This window comes from Coturnix japonica, chromosome 2, assembly GCF_001577835.2.
Source record: "Coturnix japonica isolate 7356 chromosome 2, Coturnix japonica 2.1, whole genome shotgun sequence".
NCBI lineage: Eukaryota > Metazoa > Chordata > Aves > Galliformes > Phasianidae > Coturnix > Coturnix japonica.
In genome coordinates, this window is record NC_029517.1 from 6,762,905 (window position 1) to 6,788,060 (window position 25,156).

Here is a 25,156-nt window from a genome sequence, read left to right on the forward strand (position 1 = left end):
GTGTTCAATCTTCTAAACAGTCCATTTCAAGCCATTGAGATTTTAACTTCAACACACAGAACTAACAATGTTTTTTCTGGATCTTGGAGTTCAAGTCCCTGTTATTGCATGCAGGCAGCTGGATCCTCACTATAATTAGAGCATCATGAGGTTCCTGATTAAGGGTTAATGCCTGCTAGCTTTGAGACAAAAGGAATGGTGAGGAAGACCTCTGGCACATGCATACATTACTGCAATTAATGCCATTTAATATGTGATGAAAATGAAAGGGGTGTGTGTTGATCATGGAGTACCTACCAGCCTGCTAATTAAAGTTCTCCATAATCATGCATTTTCAGGAAGGGCATAATCATTTTTAGGTGTGACACAAAGAAAATTAGTAGTTATGCAGAAGGGGAAGGACTATAATGAGGACTTAGGGGAAACTATTGCTTCATGGTCTGCTGATACACAGGTGCCTTTGCCACTGTGCTGTGTATTATCTTTTTATAGACAAATTCAGGAGAAAAAAAAAAAAGTAACAGGGCATCTAAGAACAGAGAACACTATTTTCTTCCTACAGGTGTCACGTCCCTTCTGTTTATCCAAAAATAGTATAAGTGCTCTAATTCAAGACACTTCTGCATTGTTGTAGTCTGTCAAGCTCTTTGAAGATTTTCTCTGCTGGAACCTGTGTTTGCCTGGCAGTCTCTGCTGCCAGTGTTGTGCAGGTCAGCTGGTGCTGGAGTTGTCTCTGTCTTTGAAAAAAGGAAGATAGGCTCTCCTAAATAATGTTCTAATATTAACCACCTACTTTGAAGGCCCTCTCCAGCAGTATCAGTAGTGTGGCTTAGATGCTGTAGATCAAGGATCACGGGTAGAAGAAGTATTTCTACCTTTCTGAGCAGGCAATTTTGCAACTGTAGACCAAAATGATATGTTGTACCTGAGCTATGCTTGATAATATGGCCACAAGACGAATGGGAAAGGGATTTATCAGAGGATAGGTTTGCTTTTTGCAGGTATGTCCTTTGAGCTAGCAGCCACAGCACCAGTAGTACTGAAACCACACTTCTTGTCCTACAGTGCTGAAGGACGCCTGTATGCTTTATCACATGTAAAATGGGATTTATAACTCATCAGTTCTTCCAGATAACATCCTTGTTGAGTCCTGCACACAAAGAAGAAAGCGGACAAAAGAGTGGAATAGGAAGGTGTTGCAATCAAAGGATCTCCTTTGAGAGAGTGTTTCATACTACTGAGGAAGTAATACGACCAATTTAGCAATAATCTGAGTCCATCAGTGTCCATCAGTGGAAGGTGCATAATTACCCTCTGCAGGATTTTTGCAATAACATACTCATCAGGGACGTATCTGCCCAGTCCCTACAATAAGAGGTTGGCTCATGCCTTCAGGCAAGAGGATAATGAGCCTTTTTCCACATCTTTCTCAATTCCTTCATTTAATCAGACCTTTTAACCTGTGCTATATGGGCCAGACCCACCGTCACTTGAATTCAGTGGAAAAACAGGAGGTGATAATATTTTGTAGTAATTATGGTCTAACAGATGACAAGCAAACCATACACCAGTATGGGAAGTCTACCATTCCACAAGGCAAGTTCATAAAGCAGTGTTTTGTTTACAAAAACAAGCCATGTTGCTAATGTGTGATCTTGCGTGTTACATAGAATCTGACCTATCATGCTCTCATCAATAATGTTTATTAAATAATACTTGAGTGAAGAGTTAACAAGGTTCGGTTGCACAGTTTCACATTTAGTTGACAGCACTGTGCATGTTCATCTCAGCAGTGATTCAGTAACTGGTCTGTAATTACATCACGGGCCTTAATTATCAGGAGCCCAACTCTCCCAGGTGCTGACTGCTCTTAAATCCCACAGCAATAGCTGAGGACACCATATAGCGCGGAGAAACACCTTCACACATTGCAGGATGGGTCTGCAACAAGAGCAGCCTTCTTGGCCACCTCATCACTCAGTGCCTTTGGAGGCAAGTGTAGTATTCAGTGATTTCTTCTTTAGAGAGAAGGAGACAAAGCTCCTGTTTGACATCCCTAAATAACCAACAATAAATGTGCAGAGTGGAAATGCCTCCATTCATTGCCCCCTTAAGCTTAGCCTGCTGCTTGGCAAAATTTGTGAAGTATGTGGGTTGACTGTCAACCAACAATGTCATAAAACTGCTCATCGTGGTAATGATAAAGCATCTGTGAAGCACTGTTTGCTGGAATTCAAGTAAAAGCTTTCTAAGTGCCGTTGATCCTGCTAAGGAGGCCGGCACTTGGCATTTCAAGTGACCTTTGGCAAGAATTGTAATAACCAATGTCATTGAGGTAGTCTAAAGAGACTTAATTAGATGCTGAAATAACTACTAATGCTGAGACAGGACTTTTATTAACTGAGTCAAGGGCCTATGGATAGAGAAGCACATTCGGTTTAAACAAATACGAAAGGTTGATACTCAGATTTTCCTAATGGAGCGTGAACCAGCTGCCAGCACACTTTAGCACAGCCATCTTCTAACAGCCAATTTTAGAAGCAATAACTCCCAGGCTCTGAAGGAGATGGTTCCCACCTGCATCCCTGACTTATCGTGCCTCTCTGTGCCCCAACTTGTCTTGCCGTGAAATTCAATGACCCTTTATAAGTGCCTTGTAGTAATTTTTATCAGTAAATCATAAAGGACCATAACACTTTATGTCCTCCAAGTCTGAAAGTGAAAATCAATGCTACTCCTGAAAGAGACCTCTCCATGGATCCATGGATCAGTTGAGATGTGGTTGGCTAGCTCTGGATTGCTTGGTTAGGGGTGGAAAGCCCATGTTAGATGTGCTGTTAGGAAATGCGGAATATAGTTATGCTTTTCTGGGTATGACCCAAGTATGGGTTTCCCACCCAGTAATCATTCAGTGAGCACGTTGGCCATGCCTGTGAGGCAATCCCAGCTGCGGCTCACATAGTATGTCACTGGGTGACTGTTATCTGCTGTGACCAGAGTGGTTTCCCATGCAGCGATGATTAAAGTGATGCTTGACTTTTTGTATACCCAGTAGCAGGAGGTTGTAATTAGTGCTTCAAGGCAAAATGTGACCTCTTGGAACTTTTCCTGAGGGTTATGAAGCCTAAATTAGTTTCTGCTGTTTGAAAGCATGCACAGACTTAATCTACGGGCCCTATTTATATTATAATTACTATATAATTCTCATTTGCATTCACTTGACTCCCTTTCTCACTTAGCTGCTACGGTTGGCTCTGGTGTCTCAGTGCCTTTGTGTGTGGGGCAGGGGTCAGGAGTCCCAGGGGTGAGACACAGCGGGGGATTCTCTCCCTCTCTTGCATTGAACGGTATTAACGCATCAGGCTGGCATGAAAATTCCCTTCTACACATCCAGGAGCAAGAGGTTTTAGTCTGGGAAAAGAGAGGATACTGTTAACAGTTTAGAATTTAAAGAACTTCTTTTCTGTTGGCTCTTAACAACCTTGATATTAGTTTGAGGTAAATTTAAATGGTATCTTTTCTGGATCATCTTACATCTTCCTTATGAGTTGAATCATAGAATCATAGAATGGTTTGTGTTGGAAAGCACCTTTAAGATCATATAGCTCCAACCTCGCTGCTATAGGCTGGGAATATGATATAATATTGCATTGCTAAACATCTTTGAAGCTGTGTACTCAGTGACAGGGAGCAAGTGAAAAGAAATATGTATGAACAAAAAATGAACAGGCAACATCTGTAATATCTATTGCATGGGGGAAAAGAAATGGGAGTGAAACTCCTTTGCCCTTTAAAATCATTTCGTTCTGAAAAGCATGACTTCTTCCTTGCTTTTTCACTTTGATCCTGTTTAGATGTTGACTCTTGCTGTTAAGTGTGAGCTGTCTGATGTTGCCCAGAAGCAGGTGATCAAACACCTGCTTACAGTCAGGGTTCCTGTCATTTGGTCACTCATACAATACCAGTTTTATTTGAACTCCACTCATAGGAGATGGATGTCCATGACAAGAGGCTTCCTCTATATGCTGGGAATAGTGGAGCTTCACAAATCAGGCAATGGCCTCCTGCATGCTGAAACCAGGGTGCATGTGCATCATTTCCAGCTATATGAGCAACCCTGGTTGAACTCATTACTCTGTAGTGGATTGTACAGATGTTACCATCCTGCAAGATTTAAAGCTTCCTCTAAGGAAAACTGCTTCTTTCTCCCCACTGGCCAGCTGGACCAGCTGTAGGGTTTATTGCTGCTTTTGTCTCCTGTTTGCATCATTCTTAGGGCTTTATTAATGCATTCAGTACAATCGAGGATATATTAAAACTTGAGAACTCATGGAAGGAAAATAGCTTAATAACGAGACAGTGAGAAGCAATGTTGTTTCTGTTCTTGTAAAGTGTTAAGATGAAAGATTAACTACTACTTAACTACCTAGGATGCCATTATGTATGCAAGGAAAAAAAAACCATAAAAAGGATAAATTAAGGTTATTTGAATCACACTGTACAATATTAAAAATATGCAAATAAAATACAAAGTGAGGTTTGTGGATTGTAAGCAGCGCTAAGAATATATTTTCCCTCATGATGCAGTTGTGAGGAGATACCCTTTTCCCTTGGATATATCACTGTCTCTGTTAGAGCAGCTGGGAGGACTGGCAGGGACAGTGGGGCTCTTCCTGCCCTTCTACTGCTCTGCCAGGGATGTGGCTCTGAGAGATGTGATGAGGACATGGTTCACAGTCTCTCCACTGCACTGCCATTTGTATACTTGTTAATCACAGAACCACAAGATCACAGGTAAATTCAGATTAGAAGGCACCAGAGGAGATTTTGGCCCAATCTCCTGCTCAAAGCAGTGTTAGAACAGAAGCCAGAACTGTATGCTCAGGGCATTACCCGGTTTGTTCTTGGAAGCCTCCAAGGATATAGAGTGCACAGCCTTCCAGGGCAGCCTGAGATATCCAAAGGTTGTCCAAGGTGGATGGGTAATACAGATAGTATTCCTCTGCGTATGTTATTTCTCCCACAGATGAACTTTTGGGATGGATCAAGCCAAAGGACAAAGTACCTGGCAGTTTTGCTGTATAAGGACTGGTTAAGACATCCTCTACAGCAGGGAGCAGAGTTCTGGTCATTTGTGTTTCGGAAGGATGAACTGAAAGTGAAATACTCTTACACTAAAGGATAAGAGGAAAAGAGAATTTGTACTATGAAAAGGAGCTAAAATAATCTAGTTTATTCAATGGAATGAGAATATTAGGGAGACATGACTGTTATGACTGCAGAGGGAATACTTGTGATTAGTAGAAAACAGCTTTTGGGCACAAAACCACAGAGGTGTTAACTGGAGTGACAGTCAACAGAGCCTGTGTTAAAGGGTAGATTCTCTCTTGGAAGACTAAAGTACCAGCAGCAATTGCATCAAGGAAAATATAGCTATATTTAGAGGGCATTTATCAGTATTTTTATAACATGCTATTGCCCAAAGAAGCAATGGAGAGCTTTCTCAGTCCTGTATCCTTCTGTGTCCCAGCGGTCACAAGAGGGACAATGTAATGGAGCAGGTTGGATGGGTTGGTGTCTTTTCCATATCCTGTCTGTAGGCATCTCAAAATCCCATGGATCTGACCCTGGTCCTGACCACATTTCACTCTCAAGCAATCTTTTCAGAAACTCATCAGAGCTATTTTGTGCAGTATAATTAACCTCTTGCTCACTTGCCCTCTAGACACAGTTAACTGAAACTATCTCAGCAGAACCAGCCTTATTTCTGCTGTACACAAAGCACACATGAAATCTATCACCAGAAGTGACAGAGCAGACACAAGCAGTACCTTCCATGCAGTTTGTGCTGTTCTGCATGTTTCCTGACAATAAGACTGTATTGATTGTTTTACAAGACGAGTTACATTTGAGGAAGTAAAGATTAGATTAAAAGATGAAATGCCTTGAGGAGGGAGAATAGCAGCACAAATCTGTTTGATGTTTGTGTCAATAAGGTTGCCAAAGCAAACAGCACGAACATCTGTCTGTAGCATAAGCTGGAAAATATTGTAGATGGGAAAATATTTTAATTATAAGCAGGGGCTCAATGAATTCCCCATGTCTTTATTTATTAGGATGATATTATCACCCCAACATATGAACTTTATGCAGCACACATAAATAATTCATGGATTAGCAAATAAAGAGATCTGGAATCTGTACACAGAGATGGCTGTTGCCAATTATCTCACTCGTGCAGAGCCAGACCCTCTCAGCTCCCATTGCTTGCAGCTGCTCTTTTAAATCATTCATCAGTGCTTAAGAGATACACTGGTGGTGCTGGCAGAGAGCATTTGAATTTTCATTGTTTACACACTGTGAATTTAGCTTCTGGTCTGAAATTATCTTCCACATTGAAGCCTTTGAGAATATGAATGAGGAGAATAAGACAATTCATCTTTTTTTTTCCCCACTTTCTAAACACTTAAATAATTTATATATATATATATATATATATATTGCAATTTTACATAATATTCTTTTTATAATTACTGCTAGCTATTTAGACCATGAAAATATCAGAAATACTTTGGAATATTCTCTTAAAAGTATTGCAGAACAAACGTCAGGTGAATATTTTGTTCCAAGTTGTAAGGTTTTCAGTTTCTGCAAATCTGTACCTGGTTACCTAAATATCTACAGAGCTGCTTCTTTCTGATAGTGTTCAAGCAGAACTCTCTTGAAAATAATAGTGAGAACTACTTAAAAATAGATGATGAGCCACAGGCAATGCTTTTTCTTGTCAAATTACTGAGGCACAGACTTTCTGTGCACTTTCAGAAAGCAGTAGTACCTCCTTGATAATACATTTGCCCTTGTCATTACAGTGATATGGCTTAATTTACTTCAAGCATAGATAATGATAGTAACATTTTTTTCTAGCATAGATAATGACAATAAGATTTTTAAAGTCAATGCAGCAAAATTTTTAGTTGAAAATATTGTAAATTCCTGTAACTAGAGCCTTGTGCAACATTATTAGGCAGGAGGATGTACCAGGCTCAGGGTCCCATCCAGATCTGGAAGGGCTGAGCAGTGAGGAGTGGTGGGGCAAGGGTGGCCTTGTGCCACTGCTGTCAGCTCTCTGTGAGCAAATTAGGTTTCACTCGCACAGCTGCAAATGACAGTGGCTGGCATTTAGCAGATGGCATCTGTAATAGGCCTGTCACACCATTATAGCTTTTAAAAATGAAGTATGGAAGGCAGCTAAGGAGTATACACTTTCTAATGTTAGGAGTTTTGTTCTTTTGCTGTTGGGTGTTATGCATTCAGTGTACACATGCTGTAAGACTCTTGGTGTACATACTACGGCATGTAACTGGGATGTTGTACTTGAAAAATTGGCATTAAAATGGGTAGTTTACACCAGTCCCTAAAGACAAAAGCAAAAGGGAGGGGGGTGGGGGGGTGATTTCTTAAAGACTTTCAAACCATTCACAAGCAAAATGTATTGATTAACTGCAGTGTCATCATTGGCAATATTTCGTACTGAGACTGATCTTTCACACTATCCTGCATTCTGTACATTTCTGTCTTTATCACTTTTCCTCATTTGTTGAAAAGGATAAATTGAGAAACTCAGAATTCTACTTTTTCAAGAATATTGATGCATAATTCAAGATGTTTTCTTTGATATTGACTCAAACTGAGTGCCTTTGTATGAGACTTCACTTTAAAATATCTGTTTGGGGAGATGAGGTAGTGAGAGATGACCAAACGCAATATGTAATACATGGGTTTGGTAAACTGCATATTGGCTTTTTTCTTTATTAGTTTCTGATTGTTTTCCCACTGCTAGCACAGGGAAAAGAAAGGAAAAATATATTAGAAAATAAAATGATGATACGTGTTGCATTTCTCTCTGTATCCCTTTCTTGTTTTAAGGCATTTTTCTGTTAAATAAAGGACTGCTCTACCTCTGATTGAAATAACTTGGGAGGAATTCTTTTATTTTCATTGATGATTTTATCATGCCCATGATGAATTGTTTATTAGGTTGGTTGCATTTCCAACAGGCTGGCTTCTGAGAATGCAATAAAAAAGCAGGGATTTATGTTTATATATAAATACGGTCAGCATGTCAATGTGTATCAGTAGCAGAAAGGTAAATTCAGCTAAACCTCAGTAGTAAAGTACTATTTTTCTCTGTGATTTATACTGACTTGGCTTCATATGAGAAGATGGTGCAGATATAAACGAATCTGACTGTTAGAGAAGACGTTTCTCAGTGGCTAGGAAACCAATGTCAGACCTGCTGCATCAGTCAGCTTAACAGTAAATAAAATTTGATCTGTCTCTTTTCTGTATAGGTAAAGTCTACATTAAACACTTTCTGAAGCCATATTCCACTCAATGGGATATAGTTACTGGGCAGCACTAGGAAAGCTATTGGCCTTACACCACCCTGAAGCCTTTCTTGCTGTCAGCAACTTATACCACTTAGCAAACTAGTGTGGGTGGCTCACGTTAACCCACTTTTGTTGCCACTTACAGAGGACTGGGGTTGCATTCTCAGACTGTGAGAGGTTTCTGTTGGCAAGAAGTACCCAGATGGCTGGTGCACATGAATAGCGATCATGGTTTGTAGGCTGAATGACTCAAGGCATCTTAAAAAGGTCTGAATCCCAAAGAGTATCAATTTTATCAATCTCAGACGAGCTTAATTTTGAAAACTCTTAAGTTTGAAGTGTAAAAGGGCCTTTTTTGATTTTTTTCCAGTGTAGAAGTAAATCTGGTGTTTAATTCTTAAAAAAAAAAAAAAAGAAATGTTTACAAAACAGCAACAGTTATCCATGGCATATAAAACATAAATGCTTTGTGCCGTGATGTTTGTGTGTCATTAGAATAATTTAAAAAGCAAGTGATTTAATTGTGTTTGTGCTAATTATAATGTTTACAAATTAGGAAAAGATGCATTTAGTTGTCTATTGGGAAAAAGCTTTGAAACCTCGTGTGTCCTCAAGTCTACAGCGCTGTCATTTATTCATAGATTCTTTCTAATACCTGGATAATTTGCTTTTTAGATTACTCTTGCATGGAAAGCAATCCTCGGGAGGCTGCAGCTCCATGGAATTCAAAACCAGGTTCACGTGGGTATGTGCGTGCATCGGTAGCTATTTAACCGCCTTGTTTCCTTCTTCTTTTCAAGGTCCCCGGGTTCCGATGGTGACTGTTCACAGCACAACCGATGCACAGAGTAAGACTGGATTTATGCCTTGCATTTCTGCAGTGAAATGTAGGCAGGCAGGACGGTGGGGTCTAGCTGCTCTTTGGTAAATTCAAAAAAGGAGGGAGTGAGGGCACTGCCTAAAGGCAAATCTTCTCAGGGTTCCAGAACCTGAGTTCCAGCTGTGGGCTCTCCCATGTCCCAGACTACTGTTAAAATTCTCCATTTGGGTTCCCGTGGATGTAGATGCGTCTCTGAAATCCTTCTGTACACAATTTTGCTTTAAGAATATTGCTCTTGGGGTTATGAGGATGGTGATTTGCAAATGTCATTTGTTATCAGCTTTCTCAAAAAATTCAGTTCAGATTTCTCATAGAATGACCTGTATTGTAAAGGACTACAGTGCTCATCTGGTTTCAACCCCCCTGCTATGTGCAGGGTCGCCAACCACCAGACCAGGCTGCCCAGAGCCACATCCAGCCTGGCCTTGAATGCCTGCAGGGATGGGGCACCCACAGCCTCCTTGGGCAACCTGTTCCAGTGCGTCACCACCCTCTGTGTGAAAAACTTCCTCCTAATCTCTAACCTAAACTTCTCATCTCAGTTTAAAACCATTCCTCCTTATCCTATCACTATCAACCCTTGTGAACTTCTGTTCCCCACCCCCATTTATACGCTTCCTTCAAGTACTGGAAGGCCACAATGAGGTCTCCCCAGAGCCTTCTCATTTCCAGTCTAAACAAGCCCAGTTCCCTCAACCTTTCTTCATAGGAGAGGTGCTCCAGCCTGCTCCATCTTAGTGGCTTTCCTCTGGACCTGCTTTTTCTCCCCTCTTTTTGTCCATTTTTTACCCCAGGTCAGCATGGCAGGGACACCTGTATGTATTTCCTTCTGTTTCTTATGAGCCTCAGTGGCCTCGTAGCAGGAAATGAGTCAGTCTCACCTGAAACCAAGATTCATCTGCTCCTGTTGTTTTGATGGGAGACCCTTTCCTACCATTTCAATGTAACATTTAGCGCAGCTTTAACCTGCTTTTAGGGCCTTCAGGCATTGCTGTACTACAAATAATAAGCACCTGCTTTATTCCTTCAGCTCTGTGTGGGGCTGGTTCGGTTTATTAGCCGTCAGTTTAGCTTAGCTAAACTGCAGTGCCCTGCTGCTGTGTCTTCAAAGGAGCAGAGCATAACACAGTGCTTCACCTCCAAACCACGTGGGGTTTTTGTCTATCTGCTGCCACGTTGCTTACATGGTAACCAGCACTGGTAGTTCATTTCTTTATACCTCTGTTTCCTCTCTGGTCTGAAATTTCCAGGTAAAAGCCTGGAGTGTCTTTATACCCAGAGCCACCCAGGCACAGCCAAGTGCAGAGGGATTATTATTTTAACAGGTTTTATCCCTTGTGAAACTGCTTCTGCTATAAATAGTGAAAGTTGGCATGCGTAGTTGTCCTGGTCGACAAAGATACAAGAACTGCTTGGTTGTTTTTTTTAAGTCACAGCAGACAGCAAATAGCAACCAGCAGACGTTTTAATCTCTCTGCGCCAGTGGCTGCTCATATCTCCGTCTTTGCACAGGGTAGTAGCAGTGGGAGTTTAGAGCTCTGTCTTGCATCTATGCAAGCTCCTTGCTTATGTCTGACACATTACCTGGCCTTGTGAGCCATTTAGAAGTCATTCATGAAGTATTGTTTGGCCATCATTAATTTTTTCTTCCTCTTTCTCTGTTAGAGGATGCAAGTGATTGCTTTTAAGATAGAGGGACATTCCAAATACAGTGCTTTCATTTTACAGTAGACACGGAGATGGTTGACTCTAACAGCACATATAGGACAGTGCTCTCATGAACCACATTGCAGGCTCCTGTGTAGTTTTACAAATTACTTTTAGGAGATTAAAATGATGGGTGTTATATAAAATGAACAACAGCAACAAAAAAAGATAATGAAAGTCTTGAAAAAGGAACACAAGACATACTGAAATTAGTGTGGTTTCAATGGGTACATATGAGTAGTGTGTATTACATAGAAAGCTTGATCTAGTTGTGAACTGAACACGGCACCTGCTGAAATTTGTGATTTTCTGCATATAATTAGCATTTCCCTTGCTTCCCTTTTTCCCTCATTCTTCTTCTTAAGAAAAAAAAGGGCAACTGACAGTTGCACGTTACTGAATTTGCTCATTTAATATGAGCGTATTACTCTATAGAGGGAGTTTGTCTCTGTATGCTGCAATAATCTGATAATCGTGAGTCGCTCAGAATATTATAGCGTGCTTACATTTAATTAAGCAGTGACCATTTGTACTCCATAGACTCAATCTCCCTGTGGTCCTAAAGCAGAAAAGAAAGTCCTTTAGGAGATATGCCAATCTTTTTATTTCCTCCATAGTCTTCTTGGCTTTCTGAGGATGCAATTATATGAACAAATAAAATGGCTTGACTAAATTCCCCTACGTGGCAGGCCCCTTTCTGCTGATAAAGCTACTTGTGTGTGCCGTAATTAAATGAGAATCTTAATATTTAACTAAACGTAATAGGCTGTTGCTTTGACAGTTTCGAAGGGAATGCGATTTCAATAGGGATGAGACAGGCTTTTCAGAAGCAGGGTAAATAGTCTTGGAACCAATTGGGTCTTGCTGAAAGATGTGGGAGGGTCGTGTGTTTGTGGTGTGCCTGCCTTTTCAACAGAGGTGGGCAATGACAGCATGATTATCAGCTAAATATTACTGGAGGAGTTAGGATTACACATCTGTTTATTGGTGTGTCTCTAAAGGGAAGGTACAGTCAGCTAAACTCATATTTTGGTGCAAAGCCCTCTCTTGGTCCACAATGCAGAAGTGGTGCTCTGAGTCCCCCTGGTTCAAACCCAGCCTGACCCCATGGGGACAAGCACTGCAGCATTTTCCCAGGACTGAAATCCAAAGCCAGGATCTCTCCATCTTTGAATCCCTCCCTATGTGGCTCGAGATCCTCATCATCACACATGGAAATGTTCCCTCACGATGGGCCCTTTCCTTACCAACTAAGGACTTGTTTTTTGTGTTGCTAGAGGTGGTCACTTTTTCTAAGAGGTCCTCAGGTATGAGCTATAAAGGTTAATTCCTTTATGAGACTTAAAGGAAGAAGGAAGGAATCCTCTATCCCCATCCCAGACAGTTCTTGGATAAGAGAAACAAGAAAAATAAACAATTGCTGAAACATACCTTGCAAACTGGTAGTGCTCCCAAACCTGATGTTGCATGTTTGTGTGGTCTCTCTCCCCATGGTTTTCATTTCAGTTGACTTTCTCATGAGTAGCACCACAACCTTGTCCTGAAGCACTCTAAATTCTCCTCCCTTTCCCCATTTGTTATACATGGCCACAGGCTTGAGGGCCTCTTCATTTGACCCCTGGGTTTGCTTGTAGACATCTGTCTGGGGCTCATAGCCACATCTCAACACAGGTCCCATTCCCATAAGGAAACCTGCGTTAAAGATATTAAGGTGGCTATAAAGTGTTAACGTGCATTTTCACAAAGAAAACTGGAAGTTTTTGTGATCTTACCCTTCTTCTTTCAGAAATGTTTGATCTGGAGGTAAATGAAAATGTGCAGCTGGCAGTAAATGACAGGCAAATGCCTAAAGTAGAATACATGGAAATCAAGATTGATGATTACAGTAAGTAGCACTTTTCCTGTATCTTATTTTTCTTTTTAACTACTATTGCTGTGGAACGATACAGTTGTCTTGCCCAGACTGGCAGGAGGAAAAATTACTTTGGCTCTCAATTTGCTCACACAGTTAGCAAAGCACTCTCTTAGATGTGCTTCATGAGGAAGTTATTACTGAGGTAAGATTGGATGAGAATGCAGCTAAAGAAAAGCAAAATGATTGGGTGGTGTTGAAATTTTTCTTTGCAGAGGAAAATGCACTCTGAGAATTGATAGTGTGGTGCTCCCACTGTTCAGGGCATTTGCCATAGCTCAAGTGGTTTATTATCTAAGATGGGTGTGAAGTGGGATAGTGTATGTGCTTGCTGGCAACAGCTGGGACTGCCTTTCATTGTATGATATTGAACCATGACGAATGAACCTGACTGCCCCTTGGAGTCATTCAGGAGTCTTTGAGAAAGCCATATCATATTTACTCAGGGATATGATTTAGTATAGGGTTTTTAGAGTTAGGGTTCTGGTTAGGCTGCGGTTGGACTTGATGATCTTCAAGGTCTTTTCCAACCTGGGTAATTCTATGATTTTATGATATAGCTGCACCTGGAACAACCTAATAAGCATTTGCTCTTGTTGTAAGCAGATAGAATACATGGAAAATCCCAGTGTTGTGAAGTTGCTCGCCAGAGCCCTAATTTGTGTGTATGGCGGTAACTCTAAAAACAAGCACAGAACCTGGATTCAAATGGCCCATTTGGATTTTGACATTTCCCATGGCAAAAAGAAGCACACCCCTCAGACAGGGCATAAAAAATGAAGGCAGGGAGGTGTGACTGATGGCAGGTTACTAATTTCAACCATTGCCAGGTGTTAAAAAGAACGTGTATGAAGCAAAGGCTGAAAGGCATTTAAAAAGGATAATAATGGCTCCCAGATGTTCTGCTTGCCACATTGGTATCAGGAGTGCATAAAATAACACTTCTAAGCCTCACAGGCAAAAGGAGACTCAAAACGATGATACCTGTCCCCTCCATCAGCCGACCCATAGTGGTATTGTCAGCTGATGGTGAATAACTCAGATTGATGCTGTGTCTTACCTGTGGGTATCACTGACACTGGATTCTGCTCATTTAACTACATGTATGTCATAAGTACAAGTGGGTTGTTTGCATGTCCTCCCTGTGTCTCCGTGGCCTTGGGCTGAACGGCCCTGGGAACACTGCAAGTGGTGCTTATTTATATTTAAAGTCAAGTGATGGCCTTTTGGGCTGTCCCTGGGCCATTGATCCAATTTGTAGTCCATTAGCATTCAGATGGAATAACTAATTAGGCAGAGTGTCAGACAATGATTGCAAAGCAATCCACTTAAACCGAGCAGCTAATGTGTACATTAATCTATTGAAAATGCTCCTAATACCGATTTAATTGCTGGGCCTACGCTAATCTGGATTGTAGTTAACGTTTTAAATATAAATGTGCTCTTGTTGATGTGGAAGGCATATGGAAGTGTTCAGTTGTCAATAGGAGACCATCCAAAGTATTTTAAGGAGCTGTGGTGAGTCTCCATACAGTGGGGACCTTGGGCATTTCCCACTTTGTTTGGTTTGGAACCAGCCATACCATGCAGCCATCAGCAGGGTTACCTGCTGTTATAGAGTACCACTTAGGCCCCTTAAAAATCAGGATTAAGACAGATGTTTCTCTACCGGTCTTCACACACTACAGCAGAAAGGATCCCATTCTCTCCTCAACACATCACACTTACTTAATGGGGTCTTAAATTATCGTCCTCCTTGCTTCTTTCCTCCCTCCTCTGCTGCCCTGAAGTATTGATTTCTGGCTGTGTCACTCATACAGCTGCCAAAAAGGAAAATTATAGCTATTGCCAGATGTTAATTGAATGCTGTAAAAGTGATGCATGACTGAACAGCGCACTCTCTTCTCTCAATTTACATTTCTTGTCACCACAGCTACTATCATAGGGTCTTTTCATTGACAACAGCTGTGCTCCTAAGGTGTTATTTACCAGCACATCTGATGAAATGCTTTGTTGTTCCTGTTCATAAGTAGCCAAAACAACAGAAATATGTACTGTCATCATGTTGGTTTTCCTACACTAAAGGCAAACTGTCATTTGCTGTTTTCTTGCCTAGAATTACCAATGCAGATCCTAAAGCCAGCGACGTTTTCAGACATGACGCACTATCCCTTGCTTTTAGTTGTGTAAGTTTGCACTCCTCTTTTGTTTCTCTTCACATTATGGAAGTGTGGAAGTTTCAACAGTGGCCAGAGCCTTTCCTTTCTCATATGAGAGTTGGACACAGGTTCCTTCTCTCATACGTTTGGACTAAGGGTTTCAATTACTTCCCAGGAGGGTGCCCTAGTAAAATCCTACAGCATACATTGTAGGATTTTTTTTTATTTTATTTATTTTTATTATTTTTTTTTGCAGTTGTTGCAAATATACTCACAATTCACTTATTTAGGGATCAGAAACATGGGGAGAAAGAAAAGATGGACACTGACTTTCTATTGGTGTTAAGGTGCACACTTGGTTCAGTGAAAAACAGGGCCCTAACCCTGTGCCACTGAGCAGAATGTGCTAAGTGCTTCTTTGAGAAGGGCTGGGAGTGGCTGGTCTGGTTAAGCAGGAGATCCAGCATCAGGGATCTCAGCTCTCCATGGTTTACAAAAGTATTTCAGCAAACCTCAGGTAAAAGAGAGGCTTGTTTCCATCCTATGGAAACTATGGAGCTATGTCTGCTGAGATGCCATAGGAAGGGGAGCATCCTGCTTTCCTTCTTAGTGCCTTTTGAAGATCTCCACAATTTTAGCATTTATATTTGGCAGGTAGAATTTCCTCCTGGAGGGCATAGCAGATGGGTATCTCTTTATGCAACATTTAGTAATAATAATATGCAGAACTGTGTTTTTTCTGGAAATTTGGGAAGAATCCAGAGGAGGGAATTGACTGACCTTGGAGACACCTTCCTGGCCCACTGCATCCTGCTGTATCACTTGCTCCCTGCCAGGGGATGCCCTGCAGCAGAGAAGCCTCATGTAGGAGTGAAAGAGGTAGCTGAGTGCCTGAACACCACGCTGCACTTCCTTCCATGAAGGACAAAAGCACTGCAATAAGCACACCATTACATCACAGAATTACTGCAGAGAAAATGTACTTCATTAGACAAGTGCTTGAGGAAGATTGGTACTCATCAAGCTAACAGCACTTGATTAGGCTGCCTCTAAAGCTGAATGTGCCTGGGTCTCGCCTGAATAAATGCAAACGACTCAAGTCACATGCACCTTAAAAACCTGCAATGAGTTGTCTGATGTTCCCAAGAACCTCCCAGAAAGGACAAGAATTGGGTGGTAGTGCCTGCAGCTCTACAGTAATCCCAGCCCAAAATATTGCTTCTCATTGTCATCACCTCTTGTTTTTTTCTGGGCTGTCTTGCAGAAGTGGGCTCAGTACTTCTCGAGGCAGTGCCCTTGTGCAGGCTCTGAGCAGGTTGTGAAGGGAAGCTTTCCCACACGTTTCTATGCTCTTAATTTTCCCACTTCTAGAAGTGCTGATACCCTCTGCATTTGCTTCAATGGGAAGTGATAGATTAGAGTGAGAGATGGTGGAAAAATAGATACGGGTTATTAATAAGGAAAAATCCGCTGACTTCTGCGTCACATTACATGCCATTACCACAGCAAGCCCATGGCCCTGGGAAGAGTTTTGGGCTCTCATTTAGTGATGTTGCCTTTGCTTCTTGAAGCACTGTACCTTCTTCCTGATGCCTGTTTATGTTTCAGGGATGGGACGCCAGGCAACCAGATTGTAACAGAGAGGTTTGAGGTGACGTGGGAGAGTGTGATGGTCAGCTTGCACAACGCCATCGTGCTGAAGTTCGACGGCCGCGGGAGTGGCTTCCAAGGCACTAAACTATTGCACGAGGTTAAGAGGAGGCTGGGCTTTTTGGAAGAGAAGGACCAGCTGGAAGCTGTCCGGTGAATGACACTGTTCTTGAAGAACGTCTTGAAGAACTTAAAACTAAAAGAGGGGAGGTTTCGATTAGATGTTAGGAGGAAATTCTTTACTCAGAAGGTGGGGAGGCAGTGGCACAGGCTGCCCAGAGAGATTGTGGATGCCCCACCCCTGGAGGTGCTCCACACCAGGTTGGATGCCATCATATCATGGCAACCTGATATGATAAGAGTGCCCCTTCTCAGGTTAGGGGCTTGGAACTATGTGGTCTTTAAGATACCTCCAACCCAAGCCATTCTATGATTCTATGAACTTAATTAATTACTAATAATTACTCCAAGGCTGGCGTTAGTCCCGCTTCCTTCAGCAGTATGTAGAGTAGACCAGGAAGGAAAAACAATGCAATCCCATGGCTGTGATCAAGTGATGGCATGTGAGAGGGGGAGCTCGTGCCAGCCAGCACAGATGGAGGAGAACAAACTTAAAGAGCTAAATTAGAGCACACTTATCTGTGTCACATGTTCAAAGCCTGTTTATTTTTAGCTCTGTGCAGTCATACAGCTGCAAACAAGTAAACTGGAATTTCAGCTCCTAGATTAATTTTTTTTTGCTGGACCCACAGTGGGAGAAAATGTAAAATCCTAAATATCAACTCCTGTCATATTGTTAGATTGACTCTGAACACAATCACACTAAATACACCACCAGTGTAGCGTAATAGCAGCAGCTTTACTGTGCCTTTCAGAAATAGGGCTTCGCTGTGTTGAAGGGAAAAGTGTTTTTAATTCACAGTTTCTCCCCTCATATTGCAGGACAATGCTGAAAGAGCATTACATCGATAAAATGCGAGTCGGTGTGTTTGGGAAGGTAACCTTTTTCTCTTATTCCTCTGCACTGTGTTGGTTGGATGATGAGGTTAAGCAGCTGAGCTAAATCCTGATTACGTTAATAGTTGTTTTTGTTATTATTTATTTTTGAGATGGACTGCTTCTTGCTTGGAGATGCTGCTGATGAAAGCTTTCATTTTATCAATACATTCATCAGTGTGTGTAAATTAAACTTCTGAGTGCAGAAAGTGACAATTTGCTGTTAATTACTTCTTCCCCTTGCAAACTTTCATTGTCCTTGCATCCCTTAAGGCCTGTGGGTGTGTAGGTGGATCTACCTCGTATTGTACAAGTGTTCAACAACAATACTGATTTCTAAGCTGACTCACACCCCAGCGTGTGCCCAGCTGGGAAACAGCAATTGCAAAGTACACACAGTTTGAAATGAGCATGGGACTGCGAGTAGAAACTGTTTGTTGTGGGAGATACAGGCTTAGAGTGAGCGATGAGAGCTGCACGTACAACAGCATCTCTGTGGGGAACTGTTGACAGACTGACAGCAGACACTGAAATTATGATGTCTGTTTTAAATAGTTGGAATTTTGGAGAGGTAGCGTATCTGAGCAGACCTACAGCCATGTGGTGGGTTAAGAAGAGGCAGGCTATGGGGCAAACAATCTTTCTGATTCAGGAGAGTGCAGTGGGTACAGAGCTCATCCTCAGCCATGGCCATGGAGATGTCCCTTGTTCCCTGCTTCTCCAGGACCAGGTGCTGAGGGCTCTGTAAGAGCCAAGAGGCTCCTGCAAGGTCTCAAGTGCCCTGTTGTGTACCCGTGTCACTGCATGATTGCTGACGTCCCTGTCCTGTTTGTATTCTAGGACTATGGTGGCTACCTGAGCACTTACATGCTTCCAGCTGGCGAAGAAAACCAGGTGTTTGCATGTGGAGCTGCTCTTTCGCCACTGACAGACTTCAAACTATATGGTAAGCACCATCTCAGAGCCCACAGGCCTTCTCTCTAACCACAGATGAAGTGTTTACCCTACCTTTACCCAGTGTTCTTCTCTTTCTTTCCCAATATCCTGCTAGTTTTACATCATGAGTTTTCTCAGGACTAGCTATAAAAACTATAAACTACTTTTACCATTCAACTTCTACCACCAACCTGTACCGCTGTATTGAATATTATTCCTTCTTGCCTGACCCATCCCTCCATGGGAGCTGAAGTGCAGTGCCCATCCTGGGCTGGTGATCCCCCCGGTATCTTCCTGTTGCACACAGTGGTCCTTCCTCTCAGGGTCAGCACTTCCCTTTGCACTGTCAGTGAAATCAGAAGCACTGCAGTTATCCCTGAGAGCAACAGGAGCTTGTAGTTGATGGAATCAGACCCTTATGAAGGGGTCAAACATGACACTCCTCCTTTTGTACCTCAGTTGCAATAAGTAAATCAAAAATAGTTCTAGTAATAGACACAATGATGATGAAAGCCTGTGATATAGTACATATCCTGATTATATGTTCTAAAACTTTTAGAAATAAATCTATTGAAGCTTCAGTAGAATGAGAGCACTTTTTTAGCATCTGCAGTATTTGACTTAGAAGTGCCAGTGTATTCAAATATGACTGAGAGGCATGTTTTCTTTATTTCTTTTCAAGCTTCAGCATTTTCTGAAAGATACTTGGGCTTGCATGGGATTGACAACAGAGTGTATGAGGTAAGTGCATGGACACTTCATTCCTTTCCACCTCCCTACCTTGGGTAAATACGGATATTTCAGTTTAACGTATTGAAAGAACTGAGGCTTAGAAACTCAGATGTACCCGTGTAGCCACAGCCTCCATCCAAGTTCATCCCAATGGTCTTATCACTTTGATACCCTCTAAGACATAAATTTGGACCCATTTTCTTGAGGCAGATCGCTTTCTGAGCCCTGCAGTGGAAGCTTTTTCATGGTTATCTAGATTCTGAGTTCATTGTCTCTCAGATTTTGCACAGAAGATCCCTAGTTCATGGCAAATTCTTTTTGTTCTTTTAGGACTTTGAAGGCAGTAAGTAGCAGTGAAAGCAAGCAAAAAATATTGAAATAAGAAATTTAGTAGAAATTAGAACTTTGAGTTGCCACTTGCTCTTTGTGACTTGAAAAGTTGACCTTATCAGAGAGCAGACTTGGGCCTCTTCAGGGTTCTTCTTGGTTGAATGACATAGGATAAAGCCCTGAAGGGAAGTGGAGCCAAAAAAGCTGGTTTATGCTCAAAGATCACCTCCTCCAAGCTCAGGAGCGATGATGCATCCTAACAAAAGGAAGTCAGGCAAAAGTGCCAGGAGGCATGGATGGATGAACAGGGAGATCCGGGCCAAAAGGGAAAACACAGCTCCCATGTTTAAAAAGAGAAAAACAAGACATGGGGAGCTACAAGCCAGTCAGCCTCACCTCTGTGCCCAGCAAGATCACGGAGCAGATCCTACTGGAAACTGTTTTAATGCACACAGAAAACACAGAGTTGACAGGGAACAGCCAGCATGACTTCACTAAAGGCAAATGGTGCCTGACAGATTTGCTCCCTTCCTGCAGTGTGGTCATAGAATTGGTGGAAAAAGGAAGAGCAACTGACACGATCTGCCTGACTTGTACAAAGCATTTGACATTGTTTTCCATTACATCATTGTTTTGAGCAACCCACTCTAGTGGGAAATGTCTCTGCCCATGACAGGAAAGTGGTACTGTATGGACTTCAAGGTGCTTTCCAAACCAAACCATTCTATGATCCTATGACTTGGGATTATCTGCTAGGAACAGCTTTTGAGCTCATTGCAGAGTATTGCACTCCTCCAAGCACAGCTCCTAAGTGATACAGAGCTCCTGCAATCTGCAGCTGGACCACAGATTGCTTAAGGAGTAAGAATTGTTCCTATCCTGTGAACCGTCCATGAAGTTTATGAAAGTCATATCAGTAAAGACCAGGTATAGATCCCAAAAAGTCTGTATTGTCTCATGGCAAGGTGCAACCAAAGAAGCATCAATCAAGGAGTAACATGAAGGAGAATAGAGTGCAAGGTACACACATACACTGTCAGAGAACTTAGGTATCATGGCTAAGGATGAGAGAACTCATTAAATTTAAGTATATCAGGATAACCAGAGTCAGCTCTTGCAAAATTTGTAAACACTTGCTATGTCCATACAGAGTGTAGTATTTGCAGTCACTCCAACTAATCTGTCCCTTGTGCATCTGGGAGTTGGCTGGAGGCTAAAGCATTCGCAGCAGTGAATACTTGAGAACCTCCTTTCATCCATGTAACCTCATCAGTGCCAACTTTCAAACCACACCAAAGTTCACTGAACCAGCAGCTCACTGAACCCATTTTAGCACGCGCAGTTAGGTGTCTTTTTGTCAGTGCGTTTTATTCACTTTGGAATGTTCACTTTGACTTTTTCCACATGTTCTGCAGTTGAGTCTTTTGCTGAACATTAAAGTATTAAAATAGATGAGGGTCTCTGACCTCTTCCTGCAGCTGGGGCAGAGCGTGGAAGGTGAAGTGGGGGTGTGTTTTACCTCTAGAATGATTCAAGTGGCTGAGAGAATATGCTGTGCTGGCGTCTGCTTGTTATCCATCTGAGGGAGCATCAAATGGAATTAAGTGCTTCTATTCCCCCCATATGAATTGCTAATTTCTCGAAAGAGTTTTAATCTTATTGCAACCTTTACCTTCACAGATCACCAGATTAGCACACAGAGTCTCATTACTGAAGGAACAGACATTTTTGATCATTCATGCTACTGCTGATGGTAAGTTAGACCTTCACTTGAGTTTGCGATGTATTTGAGAAGGCTTTTATTTTTCTTAATTAAATTTGCCTCTTTAATGATTGTAATCTGTTTCTACAGAAAAAATCCATTTTCAGCATACTGCGGACCTTATCACACACCTAATTAGGGCAAAGGCTAATTACAGCTTGCAGGTACAGTATGTGCTTCCTTTTCTCATATTTGAACTGTTATTTCCCAGTCTGAACTCAAACTACTATTATGAAACAAGCTTCGAAAAGCCACTTGCAAATACAGCCTGGCAATAGAAACAGAATCAGCTTATAATGTGTTTCCATGTATTCACGTGCTAACTGGATATCGCTGTTTTGTTTTGGACAGTTGTTGGGACAGTTATTGAATTACAGTAAATTAGATTCTGCAAGGAGTATCTCTAAGGAGTCGATGGCTGCTATCTTTCAGTGGGAACAGCAGGCTGAAATTAGGATGAATTGCAGATACAAAGGGCTCTAAATTAAATCAGCTGGAAAAGTTAGGGGGAGAAATGTTTCTCAAATCTGACATCCCTGAGTGACACACACTGGTCTAGGAAGTCCCTCTTTCTGCTGAGTTACAACTCTGATTTGCTGAACTGCCCATATCTGTGCCAGTGATGCTGCAGATTCCAAAAGAAGCCCAACCACGGACAATAGGGATGATCCCTGTCCTCTGCCACCTGCTGAGCCACAGCCAGGAGAGTGCCAGCAGTCAGAGCTACCATGGTGGAGACTGCAGCTTGCAATACAGATGGTTTTATTGCCATGCCTAAGCCCTGCTAACACTTCATCTACTGAATACCAGCTCCCTCTGGCTGCATTTCTGCAGAGTTTCACATGAGCTCCATCAGGTTCCAAAGGCAGTAGGATGGAGTACAGACACTGGAGCTGTGATAGGAGCCTGGAAGGGATTTGATGGGCACTAAGAGGACTAAGGGATCAGTACACATTCCCAGTGAAGAAGCACTGGTGCTTTGGAGCTTGAAGGCAGCCATGGGGTTGGTACTCCTTAAGGATTTGTTGAGTAATGAGTGGAGGGATCAAGGATTTACACTGTGAATCAAGGCACTCATAGCAGCTGTGGGACCCCTCAATCTTACCTGTAAGGATTCATGCCAACTGGTGCATTGCCTTCCACTCAGAGCCCTGCTATAGACAAACAGTGATGACTCTTGCTTTCCTTCAGTGTGTGCAGAAGTTACTGATTTCTTACTGGTTGGTTTGGTTCTGTTTTGTTTGGAATTGTTCAGAATGAATTTAAATGAAACATCCACCTACAAAAATGTTCCTTTTGGTTCAAGTGTGCTCTCAGTGCACTAAATTAACCTGGGCCTTGTGGCATCCATGGGAAGACACAGGGTGTCCAGGGGGCTGAGTGCTCATTTCCAACACTTTAAGCTTCTCACTGTGTATTTCCTTGCTTTACAGATTTACCCTGATGAAAGCCATTATTTCAGCAACCCAGCTTTAGAGCAGCATTTGTACAACTCCATTGTCAACTTCTTTGCATCGTGTTTCCAAGTTCAGGACAAACTCCCAATAGCTCCACTGAAAGAGGAGGAGGACGATGATTAACCCTGTGTGTCTGTGCTAAGCACAGGGCAGATCCCTCTAACAATATGCAACTGGGTCATTTTCCTGAAGAAAGAGATGTTAATGTTGTTAGCATGTATTTAAAGAAAACTGAAAGCAGCTCCTCTGCTTTACTTGACAGCAACTCCTTCCTAGATGGAAGAACATTAAGCATGGTGAACTCAGCAGAAACTGCTGTCTGAAATTGACTCATCACAACCAACATCTTCCTTTTATTTTATCCTTTTTTTCCCCCTTTTTCTGTCTTTTTTTCTTTGCCACAAAGTGACTTGTGGTGTGAAAGTGGCAAGGCTTGAAGGAACACCCTATGAAACCGCTTTGAGGACTGGATGATGTGATGTCCCTTTACAGTCAAGCAATCAAGCAGCAGCCCTGAAATCCATCATTCATATTATGTTCCTGTAGTTAACATCACACTTTGTCAAAAAAAAAAAAAAAAAAGAATCAAATACACAGAAAAGATTATAGCAGTTATTTTAAAGGACACTGATTCATGCATATTTGCCTGCTCTTTCTGATCAGGAGGTTTGCCATTGCTGCAGGACATACGAATGCAGTCTCTATAGTTACGCTGGTGTTTACCTTCCTGTAATTATTTCTTAATTTTGTATAGCTTTTACTCCTGTTTTCATTTGGTCTCATGTTTACCTTACTAGCTTCTCAGCTTGTTCCGGATGAGGAGGAACAATATGAGGAATTAACCAACCCTATTTAGACGTTAGAGTTCTGGAAGGGCAGTGAGGGTCAGGGTAACCAGCCATTAAAAAATCCTGTGTTCCAGGCACAGCCTTTACTCACAAGATTGAGCATTTTCTTTGGCAGCATTGAAAAATACACACATAGAAAGCCCAGATCAGCTTAACATTGTGACATGTTTCCAATATTAAAATTTGTGATGGTCATAACTTTTCTTTTGTTTTTCTTAATTTCTGGTTGGCAGCCTGTTGGGAGAAGGATTAGATTAGGTTTTGGCAGCAGGAATTCGTGGCAGACATTTTATACATCATCTCATGGAGCCATTTAAACAGAACCATTTAAACAGAACAGGACATGGTTTAGGTGATAATAGGTGAATGGTTGGACTGGGTGATCTTTTAGGTCTTTTCCAACCTTGGTGATTCTATGACTCTATGATTCTAACCACTATGCTCAGATTTATTGCACATGCTGTCTGTGGCTTAGTTTTATTCCAGGTCAATGATTAGCGTTAGGTTATCTCTTCTGCTTGCATGAGCTTTGCCAGTCATACCAGATTTAAAGCAAAATAAATAAATAAAAAAGAAAGGATTTTTAAAAAGCCATTTTTTGCTTTAAAATATCATTTCTACATTGCAACTTTTTAAACTTCTTGTGAAATTATTGCGACTCTCAGAAAGAAAATCAATGCTCATTCATTGCCGTTTTCCCACCCAATAAGAACTTTGGCTACCGTCTCTCCTTGTAAAATACTCTGACCAAATGTACAGCCAGTATTAATACTGTATATTTCATTTTGTTGTATATAAAGGAATGTAAGTCAGTTATTTGTCAGGTCCCCAAGCCAATATTAGTCTTGTGTTCAGCATGCATGCGATAACACTTCTTTGCTGATCAGGACTCTTTAGAAGTACTAGCTTGGAAATATAACAATTAATGTAATTTCTTTTCTTGTTTTGACAGCTTGAATGTCAATGCCAGTTTCTACTTTTTACATAGTACTATGGGTAAGCTCACATCCTGGCAGCAATGATGATGTTTCCATTGTGTTCTTTAGTGTGTCTTTTTTTATTACCATTATTTTAAGCTTTGAATGTTGGTTGTACTTTGACCATCATAAAAAGAAATATATATATATATACGGATAAACCACAGAAGTTACTTAGTTTGGTTTGATTATCCTCTTTAATTTACAGTGCATCAACATTGTGTGAACAAGAACTGTGGTATAAACCTGCTGTATCCGGCAAAATGCCAAATAGACAATAAGAATGCTGCGTGTCCAGATTTTGCTACACTGAACAGGCTCAGAGACCTCAAGTGAATTTGACTTGAGAAATGTAAAAATCTGCTCTGCCCACAATCTTTTGTAGAAAGAACTTTAGGATGTGGCATGGTAGTGTTTGTT

The 25,156-nt window shown here is 41.6% G+C and overlaps 1 protein-coding gene across 5 annotated transcripts in view; it reads left to right on the forward strand.

Annotated features, from left to right (window-relative positions):
• Positions 1-23,940, forward strand: part of DPP6 (dipeptidyl peptidase like 6) — a 445,939-nt gene extending 421,999 nt beyond the window's left edge. For all 5 annotated transcript variants that reach the window (XM_015852842.2, XM_015852845.2, XM_015852841.2 and 2 more), the window contains exons 17-26: positions 9,191-9,238; positions 12,764-12,862; positions 15,006-15,075; positions 16,657-16,851; positions 17,641-17,695; positions 18,535-18,640; positions 19,313-19,371; positions 21,373-21,445; positions 21,545-21,618; positions 22,888-23,940. In XM_015852842.2, the coding sequence (XP_015708328.1) occupies positions 9,191-9,238; positions 12,764-12,862; positions 15,006-15,075; positions 16,657-16,851; positions 17,641-17,695; positions 18,535-18,640; positions 19,313-19,371; positions 21,373-21,445; positions 21,545-21,618; positions 22,888-23,034 (926 nt within the window). In that variant the 3' untranslated portion in view covers positions 23,035-23,940. The remainder of the gene's footprint in view (positions 1-9,190; positions 9,239-12,763; positions 12,863-15,005; positions 15,076-16,656; positions 16,852-17,640; positions 17,696-18,534; positions 18,641-19,312; positions 19,372-21,372; positions 21,446-21,544; positions 21,619-22,887) is intronic.
• The last annotated feature ends 1,216 nt before the right edge of the window (positions 23,941-25,156 follow it).